Source organism: Lutra lutra, chromosome 2 (assembly GCF_902655055.1).
Source record: "Lutra lutra chromosome 2, mLutLut1.2, whole genome shotgun sequence".
Lineage (NCBI taxonomy): Eukaryota > Metazoa > Chordata > Mammalia > Carnivora > Mustelidae > Lutra > Lutra lutra.
In genome coordinates this window covers 2,918,279-2,941,296 of record NC_062279.1, presented here as the reverse complement: position 1 = coordinate 2,941,296, position 23,018 = coordinate 2,918,279, and the positions used below count along the sequence as shown (strand labels likewise).

General features: G+C 42.3%; 1 protein-coding gene across 3 annotated transcripts in view; it reads left to right on the top strand.

Moving 5' to 3' along the window:
• Positions 1 to 23,018, top strand: part of CSMD1 (CUB and Sushi multiple domains 1) — a 2,014,336-nt gene that overhangs the window by 1,972,064 nt on the left and 19,254 nt on the right. For all 3 annotated transcript variants that reach the window (XM_047713603.1, XM_047713595.1, XM_047713613.1), the window contains 9 exons: positions 1,452 to 1,640; positions 4,279 to 4,452; positions 5,442 to 5,624; positions 14,141 to 14,317; positions 14,814 to 14,993; positions 17,601 to 17,774; positions 18,036 to 18,209; positions 19,919 to 19,992; positions 22,887 to 22,998. In XM_047713603.1, coding sequence (XP_047569559.1) covers positions 1,452 to 1,640; positions 4,279 to 4,452; positions 5,442 to 5,624; positions 14,141 to 14,317; positions 14,814 to 14,993; positions 17,601 to 17,774; positions 18,036 to 18,209; positions 19,919 to 19,992; positions 22,887 to 22,998 — 1,437 coding nt within the window. The remainder of the gene's footprint in view (positions 1 to 1,451; positions 1,641 to 4,278; positions 4,453 to 5,441; positions 5,625 to 14,140; positions 14,318 to 14,813; positions 14,994 to 17,600; positions 17,775 to 18,035; positions 18,210 to 19,918; positions 19,993 to 22,886; positions 22,999 to 23,018) is intronic.

Below are 23,018 nucleotides of genomic sequence, written 5' to 3'. Positions count from 1 at the left end.
TGCTGGGCGTCCGGGCAGAGGCATCTGAGAACCAGCTCAGTACCATCCCTGCAGGTCACCTCTGCCCTCACGGCCGAAGGCTCTGATACTGCGTTCTGGACAGTGTCCCAAGAGGAGCATAAGCACAGACACAACAGACACTGTCTTCAGCACGCAGGCCCAGGAGACACTTTGCTGCCTCAGAAGGTGTAACACTAGGGAGCCGTTTCCATCTCCTGGGCAGGACGCACAAGGCCAAGTGCCAGAACCCACCCAGGCAGTTGTTTTTCGGAATATAAGAAATCATTAATCATTCAAGGGCACTAGATGTTCTTCAGGTGGGGAATTCCTGCTATTTCAGTGGGTTTGGTGATCATTTTATTGTGGGTGTAATGCATAAGGGAGCCTTACAATTATCTGTCTGTGCTCCATAAACATTTTTTTTGTTTTGTTTTGTTTTGGCTCAAAAGAACTTGAGTCTTTCTTCTATAAGCTCAGAGTTGTTCAGAAAAGCACAGAATACTGTTTCCCAGCGCTAAAAGGGGTCTTTGTAATCCTCCCTTCTGCCCCACACCTTCCTCCTCACTACAAAAATGAAATCAAATGCACAGATAGGGTAAAGGGTTTGCCCCCGCCGCTGGGACCCTGTGACTTGCTGTGACTGCTTGAGAATTAGCTGAACGGCCCCTTTCTGAGCCAGAAATATCTGGAGAGAGTGCAGCTTTCCCAGCAGCTGTGTCATTCACTGGTGTGGGGGTCGAAGCACGAGATAATCAGGGGTTCTTTCTGTTCCTCTGCACCTGCAAAAGCGCACTGCTAATTCCCTCACAGAAGCCAAGACACATTCAGGCTATAGAGTGCCATTCAGATTAACCAGAGCATGTCCTCTGCCACAGCGGACCCTTCCTCTGCGGGCCCTCTCTAAAGGAGGAAGAGGCTTCCATCGGAGGCTGGCTGGATTTCCATTTTTATTGAGGGTGGATGGGAGAATTGTCATTTTATTTGCATGCCTCAAGCAGCAGAAATGACTCTAGGCACACATACTGAAGCATTAATTAATCCATGGGGTGATTAAGACTCTGCTACAGAAGGCCTTAAATACTCCCACCCGCCCCCAGGAAAAATACGGCAAGGAGACGAACTTGAACGGGTTCTAGTTCAACATTTTTATAGCATAAAACCTGAACCAGGGAAACGAATTTTAGACTTTAGATTGACGTCTCTGCTTAAGAAATAAGTAGAGGAGATGAGCCTCATGTCCTTAAAATTGCCAGGGTAGCAGAGAGACCGCTGGACAGTTTTTGAAGCATGGTGGCCCAAAGCAGGAAGCAGGGAGGACAGTCTGATGACAGCCATCGCTCCGATGCTGTCGTCTTACAAACTGTCTCCCCTGATGAGCGAGGAGAGGCCCTTTCCGCAGATCTCTTTTGTTTCTGAGTGCAGCTAAATGACGTCTACTTTTTTCCCTCTAGTGGTGAACTGCTCGGATCCAGGCTTTGTGGAAAATGCCATTCGTCACAGGCAACAGAATTTCCCTGAGAGCTTTGAATACGGGATGAGTGTCATGTACCATTGCAAGAAGGGGTTTTACCTGTTGGGGTCTTCTGCCTTAACCTGCATGGCTAACGGCCTATGGGATCGTTCTCTACCCAAGTGTCTTGGTAAGTGCAGGTTATTTTGGATCCTTGTGCCTCTGAGCCCTAAGACTACCAAGAGAGCAATGACAAGAACATTTTAAGTCTTTACAAGTTATATAAGTCATATGGTATCTTTATCGACTAGCCAGAAATCACAAATTACAACTCAAACTAGTTTAAGAGTCACAAAGGAGAGGGGACACTGGCATGTTCTCCTACCTGGCTTCAGAGAGAAACGGACCCAGGTGTGTGGGCAGCACTCGGACCCTCCTGAGTTTGTCTCGGCTTGTTACAGCTCTCGTCCTCTACTCGAACCTGGCAGAAATGTTTACCCTACACGGCTCAAAGAGAGCGGCCAGTGACCTCAACACCTTGCCCCTCTCAGCTTCACTTTGTCTGGACCCAGATTTAGAAATATTGGCAAAGGGCTCTGGTAGGGAGTGTCTGTCTATTGACCTAGAATCTATGGCCAGAAGGGTTGAGTTAACCTGAGGAACCCAAGACAGGTCTCGTGAGCAGCTCTGGTACCAAGGGGTTAATACAATAGAAAAGATAGTATCTTGCCAGTATCTTCCTCCTGATCCACATGATTACATAAGAGGAAGGCAGATTACCCTGAAGAATGGAGGTTCTATTGCGGGCAGACAAATTATACATCATCACTCTGGCCCCCCTCAAAACACGTCGGTCTTTTAGACCATGGAGATTAACAAGAATACACTTTTCCCCAACTACTAGCTCTAGTCTTACCTTCTTTCAACTTGAAAAAGCACTTTGTCCTTTAGCTTGAAGGCATCACCTATTATAACGTCTGACAGTTTAGGGAAAGGGGTGACTCTCCCTGGCCTTTTAAAAATCATTCAGAAATAAAACAATCCCTAAAAACGAAATGTTATCTTCTTTGTATTCATTTTGTGTGCATCAAGAATGTGGGGAATGACAACTACCTATTAAGTTGAATTTGCTGAAAAAAAAAAATGTGATTATCTTACCTCTTGGAATTGCAGCATTATTGGTACATTTTCAGAATAAATTAGTCCCGGAGACTCTTTTTTCCCTGTGATTCAGTGTCCCTCATAACCCTCCCAATCTACACAGACACTTGTCTCAAATTATAACAACGTAATTAATTTCTACGGAGAAAGAGGACTGCTTTCAAAAGCAAACGCACAGCCTCATATGACAAAAAACTCATCTGTAAATGTATTAGAATGTTCATCAAATTTTATCTGCTTTCTGGTTTTCTAGGCCTTCACACGTGGGAATTTTTCAGAGAAATTAGTTTTTCTTTCTTTGTCTCCCCAAACATTTCCTTTGCATCATTCCGGGCTGATGTGAGACTCCCATTAGTTTTTGTAATGATCCCAGTGTGCTCCACGTCTCGAGGAATGAGGTTGTAAGTGACTCTTGTTCTCCTGGGTGACTGGTTCCCGCCCCTCAGGCTCATTAACATTTGGAATCACCGTGCGTCTGGGAATCCTGGTTCTCAGAGGAGCCCTTTGCTTCCACGCGTTCTAGAGCAGCCAAGCCTCACCTCTGGTTTTGGGGTTGTGGTTTCACGGATTTTTTCCCCTCTGTTAATTTGAGCTGGAGCTGGCCGTTTACCGATCGCTTATTGACTTGGCTCTAGTTAGCTTCCTTTTGGGACTCTGTCTAGGTAAAATCTTGTTCACCGATGAGTGGATGTCCGTGTAGGACTGGATCAATCTAAGGGCTAATGTGACTCACTGGGATTCTCAGTGCCTTTCCACCTTCTACCGTACCTCTCTGGTGAGATCACTTTTGGGCTAACAGTGATCAAAACAAGTGCTCTGGGCGTTAAACCAGTGGCCTTTGAATAATCTGTTGGTAGCCTGAATGCAGTCAGCTGTTTGCACATAGAGCAACATTTGACCATGGTTAACCCTAATTTGGGACTTCATAGAAAAAGAAAGACAAATCTTCACTGTCCTACATTAATCTCGACTCCAGAGTTTCCTCTTTGAAAGATAACTTATGATTACATTATAGGCCTGATTGGGCATCATTTTAAAGAAACGAATGGGAATATGGAGATAACTCGAGGAAAAATTTAATCACTGATTTATTATTTATTATTATTACTTAAACATTTTAAACTGCCATATGCTCAAAGAAAAATTGTTCGAAGGGTCATCATGGGTCCATGAATGGAAGAGTAAGCAGATATGATAAGAGTTTTGAGCCCAGCAAGTGGATAATTGTCATATTAGCTGAAGAAATAATGTAAATGGTTTCAATGACTCGATGCAATTTCTGACTTTGTATATCATACTGCTTTTTTGGATTACAGTTAAGGACAAATGAAAAAAATGTAGGTAGAGGACTTTCTCTTTGAAAGCCTAGCTGTATGATTCTATCTTAAGCAAAACCACCTCGAGATAGAAGAAAACGAAACAAAAGCAGACATCCCTGACAGACCCTCGTCTTGTCCTCAGTAACATGTACTGTTTAAGGAGAACATCTGAGGAGAGTCACCTGGAAAATGATGTTGGTTATCCACAGGGCACTGCAGGAATTAGCCAGTATGTTCAGCTGCTTTTCATTAATAGGTGATGTGTGTATGGGTGTCTGTGTGCGAGACCTACAAGGTAAAGCAGTTCTATAAGCCTGACGTACTCATTTGTTGTAACTTTTCCTTCAGCCATATCATGCGGCCACCCAGGGGTTCCTGCCAATGCTATCCTGACTGGAGAACAGTTCACATATGGTGCCGTAGTTCACTATGCGTGCAAAGGGAGCCGGGACCTTGTAGGCAACAGCACCCGGGTTTGTCAAGAGGACAGTCACTGGAGTGGAACGCTTCCCCACTGCACGGGTGAGGAGTGACGCCGGTAGATGGTGACTTGTCAGGCTGTAGAGCATCACAGTTATTTGAAGTTGCTTTTCCGTGTCCAGCCACATAACGTCAGTGTTCTCCGTGGCCATCTTCATCGTCATCAACACCGTGGAGCTCCAGTCGCTTCACACTCCCTCCTGTGGGAGCCCTGGGAATTCTTCATCGCCCTGGCGGAGAGGCTGGCCTCCTTTCGCTCAGTTTCTCCCTGTCCCTTCTTGGTCCCTTGTCTGTACCTCCTCTCATTTCCTCCACATCTTTCCTGTCTTAGAAATGCCCTTCAAAAAAAAATCTTAATTTTTTCATGAATAGTTCTTAAATTAAACTCAGTGAATCAGCAACCTGGACGTAATTGAGAGGGATCAGACTTCTCATGGGATTTTCTATTCCCCAATACACTTCAACCCTGTTTCCCTTCTATTATCCGTCCTGATGCAGTGGAAAACTGTGTTTATGATTCCCAGAGTCTTGTTTCTTCCAGAGAGGGTCAGTTTTCTGTCGTCAACATATTTTGATAAGCTAGGTTGTGTTTAGGTATACAGGAACAATTTTTTCATGTTTGTCACTTTTGTGCTATGATAAAGAAAGTCTTTCTCACAAGATTTCTGGAATGCAGTTTGACTGTAACACATGTAAATAACTTTTCATTCTGGGGTGCCTGTGTGGCTCGGTTGGCCGAGCGGCTGACCCTGGGCTCCCCCTCGAGTCGTGATCTCACAGGTCGTGGGATCAAGGCCCACCAAAAGCCCCTCATTAGGCTCCATGCTTAGCAGGAGTCTGCTTGAAGATTCTCTCCCTCTGCCCCTCCAGACCACCCCTTCCCATCTTGGGCACACATGAGTTCTCTCTCTCACAAATAAATAAATATAAATAAATAAATAAATAACTTCTCGTTCTCTTTAAACATAACAGCTCTGTTACAAACTTGTCTACCAACATTGTGTTTCACCATTTGTGTTTCTGTTCAATAGGAAACGACCCTGGATTTTGTGGCGATCCTGGGACCCCAGCACATGGGTCCCGGCTTGGAGATGAACTCAAGGCCAAGAGCCTTCTCCGCTTCTCCTGTGAAGTGGGCTACCAGCTGAGGGGCTCTCCTGAGCGGACGTGTTTGCTCAATGGCTCGTGGTCTGGACTGCAGCCTGTGTGTGAAGGTGAGTACCTTCAAGTCACGAGGTCAACTTTTGCAGTTGAAACCATGTATTTCTTTCTAAAATGAGGGGTACTGTTCTACAGAAATCCAAGACACTGAACCTTTGTATCACTAAACTACTTTCCCCCGAAATGTCTAAGAGAATAATCACAACTCCTGACTGGGTACATGGAGATAGCCTCACTATTCAAAAGATCATCTAACACAGATCCTTAACTTTTTGAACGTTCATAACCTAGAAGAGATTTCTGGTCTAATAATAACCTCTATGTGGTGTGGTGGTGTTTTGTGGCTGCCGGTAGTGCATAGCTGAGCAGAAGGAACAGTGAGCAGAAGCAGTATAAATCACTGATGGGAAATTCTGCAGGCTGGAATATGCCTCGCTTCCCTGTTATTTCCAGGCTGTTAGTGGCCCTTGTCAAAAACACTGCATCATCAAAGATCCCAGCGTGATTCTCTGTATATTTTAGACCAAATATATTTTATTTTAATATTTGAGAGGCATAAGAGGACATGGTGGGATACCTCAGTAATAACAGTAAAAGACCATGAATAACTTACTGTGTTGTGAATTAGAAATGCTCACCTTAAGCAAAGGTGTGATGAGATACCATGAATTTGTTTAGCATGCAAAAAGGAACTGATTTAGAATGCAGATACATAAGACTTAAATGTTAGAAATATTTAGCATACAAACTTCTCAATTACTTACTATTTGAGTTCAAAATGTTTACAGAAGATAAATATTCGTTTTTATACTTTATTAATTATTTTTATTAACATACAATGTATTATTTCCCCCAGGGTATGGGTCTGTGAATCATTAGGCTTACATATTTCACAGCACTCACCATATCACATACATAAATATCCATTTTTACATATCTGAAACATTTTCTATGTAAGTTGACCAACTTGAATAAACTCACATAATATCAATACCAGAAATATAAACCAACTTTCTTAATCTTTACTTTCTTTATTCTCTTGTACCTATCTCTCATTTTATTATATGTATTATATAGAACAATAGAAAATAACATATGTGTATAATCTAACTATATTGTATCCAGACTACATTTTTAATCTCATAAAATCATATGCAAATAATGTAATCATATATATGAAAAAATAAATACATATCTTATACACATTGGGCCTATATATATGTATGTCTGTATTCTCATCTGAGTGGAAATTATCTTGGAGATCTCTACACCTACATAGAGATATACATATATATAATAATCCAGGGTACTTTTTGATTCTGAATCACCTCCTGACAATCAAGTTAGTATAAATCTTAATATTAGGCCCTAAAGAAGTTGACTGAAATCACACGTGACTGAATAGTGGTGGTGGGATGGCACCTGCTGCTGTGAGTTGCAGAATGATACCTTTTATTGCCTGGAATATGGGATTCTAAATTGTTAGACTTTTTCTGACTCAGACACAATTTTCTCAGTTTCTCCCCTTTTTTAGAGTTTGCATATTAAATTTTGCATGATAGAATCTCTTTCTCACTAAAAACAGAGTGTTTTCTATTCTATCAGATGGTACCTCAAAGTTATATGTGACTTTTGTAACCTACATTTACACCCCATCTAACCTTTTCCCTCTATACTATACCTGGGAATTGTTGGTCCAGAATATATTTAAATAGTATGAAAACTAAATAAGAGCTCCACTTCACTCTATGACATGTTGAATGACAATAGGTTAGCCTTCTTACGAAGGACAACTATAAATCAACAAAATATATGAGACAATTATTTTATTAAACAACAGACAGTGTGTAGGAGAAATCAGGGAGGTGAGCCCATAATCCCCCCCATTATTCTGTATTTTTTTCTTATTGTGCAGTTGGAAAGTGAAACCCAGGTAGCTTGGTGAGGTGATGCAGTAGAAATTATTCTAGGTATCTAGAATAATTTCTAGGATACTGAAATAGAACTTGCAGAACAGGGAATCTGAGAAGGGCCAGCTGAGAATCAGACAGCCCCATAATTCTGGTGAGCATTCACTGTCTGAGGGTCAGACGGACAAGCATGAGTGAGACCCAGTGATGCATTGACTTTTGCTGCAGAGTTGAGAGTGGACCCATGATATTAGAAGTCATACCCTACTGAAAGACACTGGACATCTGGCCAGTCAGAGCTCTCACTGTATGCTTAGGACATTTCACAGATGCCCAGAAAACTTCATGCATTATGAATATGTACCACTCCCCTGAAATAAGTGGAACATGCTAGAACTAAGAGCAAAAACATGTTAGGACTAAGTCTGAATAGATCTCTAACAGAGAATGAAACTGATGGCAGGACCCCAAAGAACTACAACTAATTTAAAAGTCCACCAGAACAAATCCCAACATCTTTTGAAGGAATGACATAATCCAGGCAACATTTTGTTCACAATGTCTGGCATACAATAAAAAATTACTACATATGCAGACCTCATAATGATATTACCCATAGTCAGACAAACAAACAAACAAAACAGACAATAAAATTAGAATCTTATCCTGAGAATACAATCCTGAGATGAACCAAATGTTGAAAATAATGCACAAGGGCTTGAAGAGGCTATTTAAAATATCTTCACACACTGAAGTTAGAGTCGTAAACAGATAAGGAATCTCAAAAGAAATGAAAATAATAAAAAAAATCATATGGAAACTCTGGAATTGAAAAAATACAGTATCTGATATAAAAACTTTTGTAGATGAGCTTAGCAGATTAAAAATGGCAGAAGGGTCAGTTAACATGAAGACAGATCAATGAAAATTATTTGATTTGAAAACAGAAAGGAAGAAGGAGAAAGAACAATGATATCCTATGGGATAATATCAAATATTTCAACATACTTTTAATTGAGGTTCTAGAAGAAAAAAAAAGAAAGAAAGAAGGGAGCAGAAGGATGATTGAAAAATTATTGGTTAAAAGTTAACCAAATTGGGGTACCTGTGTGGCTCAGTTGGTTAAGCAACCAACTCTTGATTTCAGCTCAGGTCATGAGCTCAAGTCTGTGAGCTCGAGCCCCATGTTGGGCTCCATTTTGGGAGCCTGCTTAGGATTCTCTCTCTACCTCTCCCTCTGCCCCTTCACACCTGCCCCCCACAAACAAAGTTTACTAAATTTGTTGGGAAAATATAGCTCCTAAAAGTAGAACAAACCTCATTTAAGTACACTGATATTCTATTAAGAATGGTCACTCACTTGGGTATGTACATTTTTTTTTTAACTTAAATTTTTAAAAAATTTTTTAAAATTTTTTAATTTATTTTCAGCGTAACAGTATTCATTGTTTTTGCACCACACCCAGTGCTCCATGCAGGTGGTGGGTATTGGAGAGAGCACGGGTCTGTACATTCTATGTCAGGTTTACTGATATAAAAAGCCCTTTACTTTGCACATTTAAAAGGTGAAAAAATTTAGAACAGCTGAGAGTGAGTGATGTCTTTCTGCAGAAATCTCACTTTGGTGCTGTGATATAACACCTTGAGTTCTACTCCAGCAAAACAAGTGAATTCATTTATTTGATTAGGAGAGCTTAATTGGATTTCACTTCATAATACACCTGAATCAGACTAAATACAAGTATTTTAGAGTAACTTTTGGTTTATCTAAAGTTAGAAATTCAAGTGTTTCTTATAAAATCCTTAGAAACTTGGCCATTAAAATCTGTGTACAGAAAGAAGTAGAAATGTTTCAATATGGCAAGCATTTCTCAAATATGTTTGATGTTTTCAAATAGTTACACTATTCCTCACAAAACTGACTCCCTCCAAATCATGGGAGGCTGAGTAAATAATAGTGTAATTGACTCTCACTAGAACGGCAAATGACAGGAAGACATAAGTACATGATCCTACACACCCCCCAACACACATCTTTAAAAAATTTTGGACAATCTGTAGCTTTCTGTTGTTTTGTTTTTTGTTTTCCTCACTTGTTATCATAGGTCTGGATTTGGGGGGCACATATTATTACCTATAGAAAGGGCTTATCAGTGACTTTTTCATTTCCACTTAATGATAGCCATGACCATGTATTCAGCGCACTGAGAGCGACTCTCTCCTGATGAATCACCTTTTCTGAATCTACCAAAAGCCTTAGAACCTGATGGGACACTTGAATAAATGGTAAAAAGAAAAGAAACTACATCTGTATCTTTGGGGTAAATACCCAGTAGTGCAATTGCAGGGTCATAGGAAAGCTCTATTTTTAATTTCTTGAGGAATCTCCACACTGTTCTCCAAAGAGGCTGCACCAACTTGCATTCCCACCAACAGTGTAAGAGGGTTCTCCTTTCTCCACATCCCCTCCAACACATGTTGTTTCCTGTCTTGCTAATTTTGGCCATTCTAACTGGTGTAAGGTGATATCTCAATGTGGTTTTAATTTGAATCTCCCTGATGGCTAGTGATGATGAACATTTTTTCATGTGTCTGATAGCCATTTGTATGTCTTCTTTGGAGAAGTGTCTGTTCATATCTTCTGCCCATTTTTTGATATGATTATCTGTTTTGTGTGTGTTGAGTTTGAGGAGTTCTTTATAGATCCTGGATATCAATCTTTTGTCTGTACTGTCATTTGCAAATATCTTCTCCCATTCTGTGGTGAAAAGAAGGGCCATCTGTACCCCAATGTTTATAGCAGCAATGGCCACAGTTGCCAAACTGTGGAAAGAACCAAGATGTCCTTCAATGGACAAATGGATAAGGAAGATGTGGTCCATACACACTATGGAGTATGATGCCTCCATCAGAAAGGATGAATACCCAACTTTTGTAGCAACATGGACGGGACTGGAAGAGATTATGCTGAGTGAAATAAGTCAAGCAGAGAGAGTCAATTATCATATGGTTGCACTTATTTGTGGAGCATAACAAATAGCATGGAAGACATGGGGAGTTAGGAGAAGGGAGTTGGGGGAAATTGGAAGGGGAGGTGAACAATGAGAGACTATGGACTCTGAAAAACAATCTGAAGGGTTTGAAGAGGTGGGGGGTGGGAGGTTGGGGGAACCAGGTGGTGGGTATTAGAGAGGGCACGGATTGCATGGAGCACTGGGTGTGGTACAGAAACAATGAATACTGTTATGCTGAAAATAAATTTTTAAAAATGATTAAAAAATAAATAAATAAACAATAAAAATGATTCTGTAAGGCAAAAAAAAGAAAAGAAACTTTCATAAAACACAAAATAAAAATATTCTAAAAATTTAATCATCAAAGAACTTGTATATCTTTTTTTTCTTATAAAATAACTTTATTAAAAAAGATTTTTTTCATTTATGTGACACAGAGAGAAACAGTGAGAGAGGGAACACAAGCAGGGGGAGTAGGAGAGGGAGAAACAGGCTCCCTACCGAGCAGGGAGCCCAATGCAGGTCTTGATCCCAGGACCCTGGGATCAGGACCTGCGCTGAAATGAAGGCAGATGCTTAATGACTGAGCCACCTAGGTGCCCCCTATCATAGCTTTGAATATATTTCTCATTGTGTTTGTTATCAATTTTTTTCTGAGAACTCAGACAATAATCCTAGACACTCCCTTGTACATAACAAGTTACGTCTTTCTTGCTGCTTTCAATATATTTTTTCTATCTTTTGATGATTTGATTGTGTTTTTGTTGGTCTCTTTGAGGTTATCCTACATGGAGTTTGTTGAGTTTCTTGGATTGTATTATTTGTGTCTTTCATCAATTTTGAGAAGATTTAGCCATTTTTTATTCAAATGATCTCTCAGTCTCTTTCACTTTAATCTCCTCTGGGATTTCTGTAATATATATATTGTTCTACTTAATGATGAGCCAGTTATACCACTGGGTATCTTCACATTTGTTCATTCTTTTGTCTTTCTGCTCCTCAGAGTGTACAAATATATTTCTAATATATTTCCATGATGTCAATCATGTTTTCTTTGTTAGCAATCCAGTCTTTTAATTATAGATTCATTGACTGAACTTTCCAAATGAATAGATCTTAGGAAACTGCTTAAATATATCATTGGTTTTAGTTGCCTTACGCAACTCTTAATCTGCTTTCCCATGAGACTGTGATAAGGCCTACATCTCATACAGGTAATAGATGTGTGATGACAGTGATTATAACGAAAATGACAACACATCAGCTACCATGTGTACCCGTACTTCTGCTAAGATGCCAGATTGCATTCAAGGCATTTTGCACAGTGTGTGTTTAATCTTAAAACAACTGAGAGCAATCACCTTTATTATACCCATTTTAAAGTGAAGATGCTACATGTCAAGAGCTTGGTCATTCACATTCACTTAAGCTGTGTGAGCCAAGACTCATACCAAAGCTATTTAGCTCAACTTAACAGCCATGATCTAAATACAGCATGCTATGTGAAGTGTTGGTGTCTGTAGACAGGAAGTGGATTCGGCATAAGTGTAGTGGCCTTTTATTATAAATCAAGTAAAAGAAAATTATCTTTTACTGGAAGGAGTCATGTTAACCAAATGTACTTGGAAAGAAAGGAAGTATTTAAAGAGCTTTAATTTTTTACTTATAAAAAATCTTGTTTCCCTTCTGCTGACTATAAATGTAAGCTGCTGTTTTCCTTTAAGAGGTCCTCCTATATCATGATGGCATTAATATGAACACAGACATATTGAGGGTAATTTCTAGTCTTCATCTTCATGGGCATAACCATAAGTGAAAGTGTCCCTATCAGGGAGGAAAAAAAAGTTAACCATGAATTTGATTTTGTAGAATACAGTATTTGAGGGACTTTCTAAACATTAAGATGGCATCATCATGATGGGTATTCTCTTACTGACAATGGGAGAATACCCATAATGATGGGTATTCTCTTACTGACAATGTACGTATCTATAAATTAAGTTGAATATGTCCACCAATCTCTTGTCTCATTTTAGCATTATCCTTTACAGGTGACTTTTAAAAATTGCTACACAGATTTTAATAGCAGATATGATTAGAATAAAGTACAAGAACATGATTGTCTTGTTGGTTTGCTAAATTATGATTTAGATTAATACAATTCTCTTCCATGCCAGGCTTTCTGTTAGTACATCTACCCAATAACTGTCATGTACTAAATGATAAATCAGTGTTTGTTGAATGAATAATTGTCTTGGAGAGTCCAACCTCTTGGTGTGTTTGCAATATGACATTTCGATTGATATTACAGCCATAGCAGAACTTTTGAGCTTTGGAGAATGTTAAGTATCATCTGCTTCATGATTGGTAAATAGATTTCATTTCAATGGCAGCCAGGAAACTGCGGAGAGATCTGTGCGAGGAAGGGTTGTAAGTTCACAGCAGGTCCCTCAAGGAGAAAGGGTTGTCTTGGAGTGGCTCTGTCTGCTGTGGGTTCAGGTGGAGAAGCCCCAGCACACATGCTTTGTGCTCGTCAGACAGGATCTAGTCCGAGCTGAGGGTCAGCGTCATATGGTGGGCGAGTCCCTAAATGTCTGTTACATGACAGTTCTATGCTACGCACATTTCATAGTCTTGTTTCCTTCCATACTAAGAAGAGTCTATCTTTGTTCTCAAGGCTAAGTTTGAGAGTGGAACCATGAGAGAGGCCACAGCATTTGTAAATATTTGGTCATTCTCAGAAATGGTCTCAGGATACATTCCCGTTATTAAAATCCAGCCAAAGGTCACATTCTTTCTCTGACTGCTGGCGGCACATTGTGTGGGAGAAAACCTTAACATTCTGGGATAAATAGACTCATGTACAAAAGGCAAAAAAAAAAAAAAAAAAAAAAAAAAAAAAAAAAACCCTTGTTGTGGGTTAAAATCATCACCTTGATACATGCCCCCAAGCTGCTGAGTTTGCTTTGCTGATTGAGGTATGTGCGAGGGACATGTGTAGAGTTTGGAGCTGTTAGCCTGCCTGTCGTCGGCCAGCGTCTCGCTGCCTGTACGTGGCATTACCTCATCTGGAGAGAAGCGGAGAGCGGAGCCATGCCAACGCCAACTAGCACAGCGACCGTTAGAGGGGGAGCGACGAGGAGATCACCTGTCCCGCCGTTTAGGTGTAATTCATATTCCTCAGGCATCCCTCGTGTTCCAACAGGAATTATCCAACCGTTGTGCAGTATGACCTCATGTGTCCAGAATTAAAGAAAATACATCTGCTCCTACATGAAGGAGGCCCTTCTGAGTCGCTAATACCATACAGATCCTCTAAAACGATCCTCTTTTTCTGTGTGTGTTATAAACATGCTAAATCTCAAAGTAGCAAGGCGTTGGATTTTCAGTGCTTTAATTCACCTTTTAATTTGTTTTGAATAATGTACTTCAGGAGGAATAGTAGGACAATATAACTTTCACATTTGTAATTCACAGAGAAAATAATGCCAGGAATCATAAAGTAAAATGCATATCACACATGTTCCATAGTAATAGAGCCTGTTAAAAAAAACAAATATGTCATCTGCTTCACTGATCACCTTTGGTCTCTGACATTTGTCATTTTGGTAGCAGCTCACTCTTTCTGTGTCCTTGCCCCCATAGCTGTGTCCTGTGGAAATCCTGGCACGCCCACCAACGGCATGATTGTCAGCAGTGATGGCATCCTGTTCTCCAGCTCGGTCATCTACGCCTGCTGGGAAGGCTACAAGACCTCAGGGCTCATGACGCGGCACTGCACGGCCAACGGGACCTGGACGGGTACAGCCCCTGACTGCACAGGTTAGTGGTCACTGTCATGGACACTTGAGGCCATGACCATGATATCTACTTGACTGAGAAAGATTCATTTATTTTTTAAAGTATTTTATTGTTTTTTTAATACATAGAAGATAAAAGGATATACACATGTTTGCTACGGTGACGATTTATTAGACAGTTGGAGCTCTTTCTTCACTTTCTAATCTACATGGCTGAAACTTTGTTCAGTGGCCAGTTTGGTTGGACATTGTAAAGCTGGGTCCAAAAAAATGTCAGTAGACCGTTTATTTTCCAGGGAACTAAGGAAAACATTTAATTCTCTGATCACATTCCAAACACACTGTCTCCTGACAGCCGGTCAGGAGCGTCGTCAGAGGACGACGGTGTTCTTATAACAATTTTCTGTTCAATCATGTTGAATTGCCACTTAAGGGGAGTAACTTGAACAGAAACGATGACTATTTAATGGTAATTTTGTATTTTTCTAATGCTTTTTTGGTCATCTTCTGCTCATTAGTTATAAGCTGTGGGGACCCAGGCACCCTGGCAAATGGCATCCAGTTTGGGACAGATTTCACCTTCAATAAGACCGTGAGCTACCAGTGCGATCCCGGCTACCTCATGGAGCCCATCACATCATCCACCATCCGCTGTACCAAAGACAGTACATGGAATAGCAGCAAACCGGTCTGCAAAGGTGCGCACCATCACATTCTTGGTCTTACAAACATGGAAGTGTTTACTGAGTTACATTTGCGGCATCTACAAGCATTTTTGTAGTCCCTCTGTGTGCTAGGAGTTCCTGTAAGCTCATTTGCAAACAAAAATCACTTCATTTTCTTAATACGGTAATCTCAGTTTTAGAGATGGGAAAACTGACTCGCAGAGTTAGTAAAGGGTCAGGGCACAAATCAGAGACAAGAGGTGTTGGGACTCAGACGACAAGCACGCTACCACTAATTGTGTGTGTGTGTGTGTGTGTGTGTGTGTGTGTGTGTGTGTGTGTGTGTGTGTCTGTGTGTTTTAAGATGTTTATTTATTTGAGAGACAGAGAGCACACCCTAAAGGGAGAGGGAGAAGCAGACTCCCCACTGTGTAGGGAGCCTGACATGGGACTTGATCCCAGGACCCTTGGGGTCATGAACTGAGCTGAAGGCAAATGCTTAACCGACTGAGCCACCCAGGTGCCCCTAAGTCTGTTTTGAATATCCACACATTCCTCTCTCCTGATACACATGTTAACCCCAGCTCTATTAAGGCTTACAGCAGAGATGATGAGGAAGTGTAAATATAGGACTTTCAAGTCAGCTTAGACAGAGAAGCTGATCATCAAATAATGGCAGAGAACCTAAGTACCATGGTGTTCTGGGGGGTCTGGCTGCTGGGACCGACCTGCCATGGGAATATGGAGGTGGTATGAAAACATTTATGACTCATGCAGTTGGACTTTCCAGGGAAAGCAGGGCAGGCTGAAGCCTCTAGTGGCCTGAATGGCAGAGCAGCAGGGGTGGGCTCTGATGGCGATGGAGGAGGGGGCCTAGTGGAAGTTGTCCATAGGCAGGGGTCTGCATGGTTTGGACCCCTGTGCTAGCAACTGCAGGGAACACACACAGGATTTCTTCTCAGCTGGGCCAGAGTGGAGTGGGAGGGCCACAGAGAGAGCTGGGACATGATCAGGGCTGGCCCCAAACACAAGTGTGGCACCTGGCTCTTTATTGGCCTAGGATTGAAGACGGTGCTGTGGGAGTCGTGTGCTAGATGCTGGGCAGTGGTGTGGTCGTCAGTGGGCTCCGAGAGACAGACGGGCTTGGGTTTCATGAGGACAGAGCTTGGTGTGAGCCTCAGTGAGAGCCCAGTGCTCAAGCACACGGCTTCCTCTCCCTTCTGAGGCAGCCAAGTTCTGGGATCCTGTTTCCCTCCCACTGGGGGTAAGGATCACCGTGTCACCTGTCCTTCCACCTGCCATATTAACGTGGTGCCATTGCAAAGCCAGCACTAGACAATGTTGACTGAAACTCACAACATAGTGTCAAGAGGGCTCTACTCATCTGTTGATGTTGATGAGTAGATGACAGTTGATGTTGATGTTGATGACAGCGACCCATACAGTTGTCCATTCTCTGGGATATCTTGTGTTTTCATCAACTTCTGTTTCCCTTTCTGATAGGGTGGGTGTCATTACCTCCATGGCCAACCAGGCCCTTCCAGATGAGACCATTTTCACCCTCTGAACTTGTCTCAGGCTTGACCCCCCTTTATGCCCTGTGTGGAACCACATGACTCATCACTGTTCTCGCCTGGAGGACTGTCCACTTGCTTCTCCTGTCCAGAGCACATGTTTCCCACCCACTACCATGTGCATTCTCAGAAACATTGGTTGAAAACATGCCTGAGATGAAGGGCACTGGAAAGACCTGTTTCCAGCTGCTGGCTGTGCACGTGTGATTCTGCGTGTGATTGTGTCTTCTTCACATGAGGATGTGTGAGTGTGAGCACACAGGAGAAAACATGGGTGAGGACATACGTACAGCTGAGTCCCTTCTCCTGCTGCCTTCTGTCACTGGCACACTTCCTCCAGAGTGGGTGAAATCCAGAAAGCTCCTGGCTCTCCCAGGAAGATGTGTGCAGAGTTCCCCAGTGCCCTGCACTGTAACGGCCAGACTGGGAGGGGCCATGTGGGGCCAGCATGAGCTGCCGATCATCCGTAAGAACCGTACTCATCTCTGCGGCCTCTTGCAAGGTGAACGTCAGGCTCAGGGACGTTGTACAGCAGTGGCTAGGAGTATAGCACAGAACCTCTGTAACCATGCAACTCCCTGGTTTTTAATGACTCAGCCAATGTTTCAACAGTCTATATCTCCGGATCTTATGTGCTGTCTTTAGATGTGAAAAATACAGGGAGTTTACCGTCTGTGCACATAAATCCAGAAGGTTGTGCTCATGCTGTATGAGTAATTTGTCCTCTGGAGCCACCATGAAAAGACACGTATTAAATACGAATATCTCTTCCTTTCTTGGCCTTGTACCTACTGAGAAGGTCACGTTCAATCCTGCTTTCTCTTACAGTGGGGTATGCTGTGACTTGGCTTTGCTTTTTTGTACTTGATCTAAATTAATGAAGAAATCCTGGAGAAAAGTTTTATTATTTTCATTTGTTGTCTTCCTCAATCATCCTTTTATTGAAAGAAAACAGCCCAACCTAGATGTCATTTATAATTTGGGTGAAATGAAAATGTGGGTCATCTGAGGGTTGCAGTGGGGCAGAGGCCCTGGCCATTCAGTCTCGTCTGTTTTTTGGAAACAGCTGTCATGTGCAGTCAGCCACCTCACGTGCTGCATGGAAAAGTGGAGGGAACGGACTTCCGCTGGGGTGCCAGCATAAGTTACAGCTGCGTGGACGGCTTCCAGCCCTCTCACTCCGCCATCCTCTCCTGCGAAGGCCACGGCGTGTGGAAAGGAGAGGTCCCCCAGTGCCTGCGTAAGTCTTCCAGCAATGCTGGCTCCTGGGGTTCCATGTGCTGGGCCCACGTGAGCGCTTTCCAGTCCCCGTCATTGCTGGCCCTGCCACGGGAGGCAGGGGCTCTCATTCGAGGCCACCCTGCTCAAGGCAGATCCCTCAGTCATCGATGGGTTGAATAGTGATACCAAAGATTTTTGCAGACGCCCAGTACACAAGTTGGAGAAGTTAATCTGACCCAGAGACACGGGCCATTAGCTGACTCCTTGTTGTCTTCCACAGCTGTCTTCTGCGGAGACCCAGGCACCCCTGCAGAGGCGCGACTCAGTGGCAAAAGCTTCACCTATAAGTCAGAAGTCTTCTTCCAGTGCAAATCTCCCTTTGTACTGGTGGGGTCGTCCAGAAGAACCTGCCAGGCGGACGGCACGTGGAGTGGCACACAGCCCACCTGCATCGGTAAGAACTAAGAGGCATCCCTGAGGGTGTTTGGGAATACGGACCTTCTCTCTAACATCCGATCATTTCTTCCCATAGTTGTTACCACAATGTTCCCATAGATCATTCTCTGTGGAAGCTCTCATCGGCTACTCTGGTTAAAGGGTATAGACCAAATTTGGAGTTGAAGTTAGGAGGCTGTTAAAACACCTGCCACACTTTGTTCTCTTGCTTCCATGTCCCCACCTCAGCAGCAGGTGCATTCTTGTAGGGGAAGACAGTGTTGTTGAAGATGCTAGGACTGGCCTGTTCCAGAGCAGCCACCATGAGAAAGACAGCCTGGCTGTTACTCAGTGCCTGTCCCCTCGGTGCCTGTCTCTTGTGCACAGGTCTGTCCCCCCGAGCCACCTGCACTAACAGTGCTGGGAGGACTGGGGCACATACATTCTGGTGACCCGAGAATATGACAATGAATCTTGCAAGTCAGAAGATGCTTTCCATGTGATTTAAATCCCACATTTTTAGGTGAAATTTCTGTTTCATGCAGAGGATTCAGATACAAGTTGTATTTGTCAAAAGCCACATTATTAGTGGCATAGATACCAGAATGGTTCATTTCCACTAAGAGCAGATTTCTTCAGACCTCACTGCCACAGACTTATTTACTGATGGGCTAATTTTTTTCACCCAGCTGTACTGAGCTGAAAAAGAGATGTTCTGCATGTTTGCAGGAAACAATTAATGATCTATAGTCCTGGTTGTTTTCTAAGAAATGGAATGATTTCTACTTAAAAACAAAGGTGCTCAGAAATAAACTCACTGAATCACTGTTTTTTTTTTAAGATTTCATTTATTTATTTGACAGAGATCACAAGTAGGCAAAGAGGCAGGCAGAGAGAGGAGGAAGCAGGCTTCCTGCTGAGCAGAGAGCCCGATGTGGGGCTCGATCCCAGTACTCTGGGATCATGACCTGAGCCGAAGGCAGAGGTTTTAACCCACTGAGCCGCCCAGGTGTCCCACACTGTTTGTTTTTAATAAGAGTCACGTTACTGCTGTTTCATTCAAACCATTGCTACACACTTGCTAGCTCGATACTAAGACAGGTGTTCCTCCCTCCCATGTTTCTCTTGAAAACAAATGTTTCCATGGCGGCTAGAGAGCAGCAAATAATGAAGCTCCATGCTCCTCCTTGCTCAAGTTGTACATGTACTGAGGGGCAAAATGTGACTTTGGTTCTACCATGTGTCTCAATTTTGAAGCATTCAATGTATTTCTCATTTGGAAGTCTCAAAGAAAATGAATTTAATAAATTGCAATAAGGTGATGGATGACTAAAAGAGATTGTCATTAATTGAATCCTTAAATCTAAGGGATCATAATTATTGAAGATAGTGTATCAGGAAACAGCCAATATAATATGTTGGACCAGAAAATGGGAAAGAATGTTCATTCCAACGCAGAAAATAATACACAGGTCACTTTAGAATCTGGTAAAGGACTAAGGGGCAATACGTACAGTGTGAAAGGAAGATGAAAATAGCAATTTACTTTAATTTTTAACTTTCATGCAAAAATCTCATACATTTGTCAAAATATAATTTTCTCAATTTTGTAAGACCTTTTAGTAAAAATATTGGAATCCTTATAATAACAATATCTGGCACTTGTGTGTCTGTCTTTCTTTCTATCTTTCTTTCTTTCTTTCATTTTTCCCCCCATGTGAAATTCAGACCCTGCTCATAATTCCTGCCCAGACCCTGGTACTCCACACTTTGGGATACAGAATAGCTCCAGAGGATATGAGGTATTCCACTTTTATTGTACTGTGTTTCTCTCTAATTATAAAATAGGGACGACACCTGAACATATGTACGTGTTTTTATGCCCCCCGTCTGATTCACAGTATATTTCCGAAACAAATACATCCAGAGAGGATTTGTGCCTGAGGCTTTAACTGTCAGAATTGGGATAGCTGGGTGTCTCTTCATTCACACAGTATCAGTTGCTGTATTAATTTCTATCTGAAAGTGTGTATAATTGGGTGCTTTTTGTCCGCTGAAATGACACAGCAATTCTCAAATTGGAGTGACTGGTCACCGAGTAGCTACACAGAAAAAGGCCCTGCTTAGTGACCTGATATAATGGGAAAAGAGTAGTGCATTTTCGAGTCAAAAACTGGAGAAAATGCATGCGGACCCTTTAGCGTACACCTACATTGTGATGTTTCTCTTCCATGTGATCCCTCTGTATGAATTACTGGCATGCTCAGTATCACTTTTCACATTCATTTGACTCTTTAAATAAAAAGTACATGAACGCAAAAAAAAAAAAAAGTACATGAACGCTTTAGGCACTTTTAGAGGAATACCGTAAATGGAAGGTAATGAAGCCTGAAATAAAATGTTTCCACCATCTAAAGTGATCGAGTGACTTCAGAGCTGTATGACGACATGGCTTTGAAAGCCCTAGTGACATATGTATAGTGCTTTCAAGTTAGGGACCCCATTAATTCAGAATAAAAGACTTCTTTCTTCAGCCCCTTCCCCCAGTCTGTACTGAAACCTAAAAATTCTAAAACCTAAAACTCTCATTTGGTTGGCTCTAACACACATCGGTTACTTCTGATGGCATTCTTACACCCTACAAAAGAAAGTCACAAGGGTGCCTAATGAGTTAAATCTGGTGTATTTGATATTAGGTCTCCAATATGGCTGAATCCTCAGGTCAATGCTTTCTGGCATGTAGAACTGTAATGCCACATACATGGGGTTCCTGGGCAATACTGCATGTGAGTTAGCTCTTGCCAACTCACCACTGGTTTGGGCACTTCTAGATCCCTGAGGAGCCCATGTGAAGTCAACATTTGTGGTGACTCCTTTCAGCAGCCTATCCCTGCCTTCTCTCCTAGGACAGGAATAGGGATGGATAAACTTCTCACACCCCTTATAACAAAATAAAGTTACACCAAAAAGAATGATACATTGTATCCAAAAGCGAGATTTGCGAATAAGCTACAGACACAGATGCCATCTTTTCAAGAGGTGCCTGATACAGTCAGGAATCTCCTCAAAACATTTTTTTTTTCTTTCTTGCTCATCAGACACATTAAGTTTTGAATATACAGATTTTTGTTTGTTCCCTTCTGCACCATATTCTGAAACATGCTCATGCAGCGTGAGCCATTTTAGTCTCAGAATATCTCGTGTCCTGCTGTGTTAATTGTGAGATTCAAATGACTACCCTTTCGTCTCTAGCCCTCCACGTCCCATCAGCTCTAAACACCAGGTGAATTTACAGCGATCGGTCTGCCGTAGTCAGGGACCTTCTGCTAGGAGATACTTTACCGAGAAGGACACTGTCTTTTCCTCCTACCCCTCCATGAGAGAGGCTCTCCGTTGTCTTCCCGCTAGCGAATAATCGAGCATGTTTGCGGGAGGTCTGATGGGGTCAGTGACATGCTGACAAGGAAATTCAGTGGAGGCCATCCTGACACGTGACAGATTAACCTTTTCCCACCTCTGAATCTCAAATCCCTTATTCCTTGTCAGTTTAGATAAATTTGAATTTTTTTTCTATATAAACCCCAATCCCTACTTTGGGCACCAATAGCAAGAAATGGCTATGTTTTTCGGACAATCACTGCTCAGTGCAGCAACTATTACCACACATGTGACTCATAGTTATTCCTCCCCAAATCCCAATGAGGGAAATGAGAACTGGGCCAGATGAGAAAGCAAAGGTCAAGGAATGAAGCATGGGTCTGTCTCCTCAGAGCAAGGACCAGATGGACTCTTCTCCTGTACACTCACTTGGCTTCATAATTAATGCCTTAGGAAAAGACTTGGTTCCACTCATAAGTGCAGAGGGTACAAACCTGCCTTTCAGGCACAGACCACCTTTCTGTGAGCTCATTTCTCTGCCCTTTTCTCTTCCCCCTAACCTGGTCCCATGTCCCGGGCATAAGTGATCAGGGGAGTTGTTTGATTCCCTTCAACACATGACCCTAACTCATCCTTTAAAAACATCTTTACAGAGCACTGCAGATTTCCCTTTGAGGCACGTCCTGTTAGGTGAGGAAAGCAGATAAACATACAGACCCTTCCCGAATGCTGTCTTAAGCCATGTATGATGCCTTCTTGCAAGTCATGAGAGAATGTGAAGAGGAAGTGAAATTTACCAAAATACCGAGTATTAAGGGGCGGGGGAGGTTAGCTTGTGAAGGTCCGGAGGGAAGTATTTTAGACATGCAGGTGGCAACGAGTAGTTCACGTATCTGAGGCTTCAGGGGAACAGATTGAGTTTTGAGACATTCTAAAATAGAGCAGGAGTTGGCCGGCTCCCAGAAGCATTAACAAAAGTAATTATTTAATAAATACCAACTGGAGTAGCAGGGAAAGAATGGAAAAGGGGGAAAAATCATCATCACAAACCAAGAGGAAGGCTGAAAGGAAAGAGAAAAACACATTTTTGTTATGCAAATAAACTCCTCGTGACTGGCCATCATTCACTGTGTCTAGCGGAGTCTCCTCATGCGTGGAGCGGCCTAGCCGTGACATAGGATGTGAACAACAGTGTCCCAATGCTGGTGAGAAGTACCACTGGCGTGGCGCACCCTGGGATGCACTTCCCAGCAGGATGGCTTTATGTCGCGTCCGTCTGCTCTGCCCCAGAGCTAATAATGTTGGATTTCCTCTGTAGGTTGGAAGCACGGTGTTTTTCAGGTGCAGGAAAGGCTACCACATTCAAGGTTCTACGACCCGTACTTGCCTTGCAAATTTAACCTGGAGTGGAATTCAGACTGAGTGTATACGTAAGTGTTACTTCTTCCCC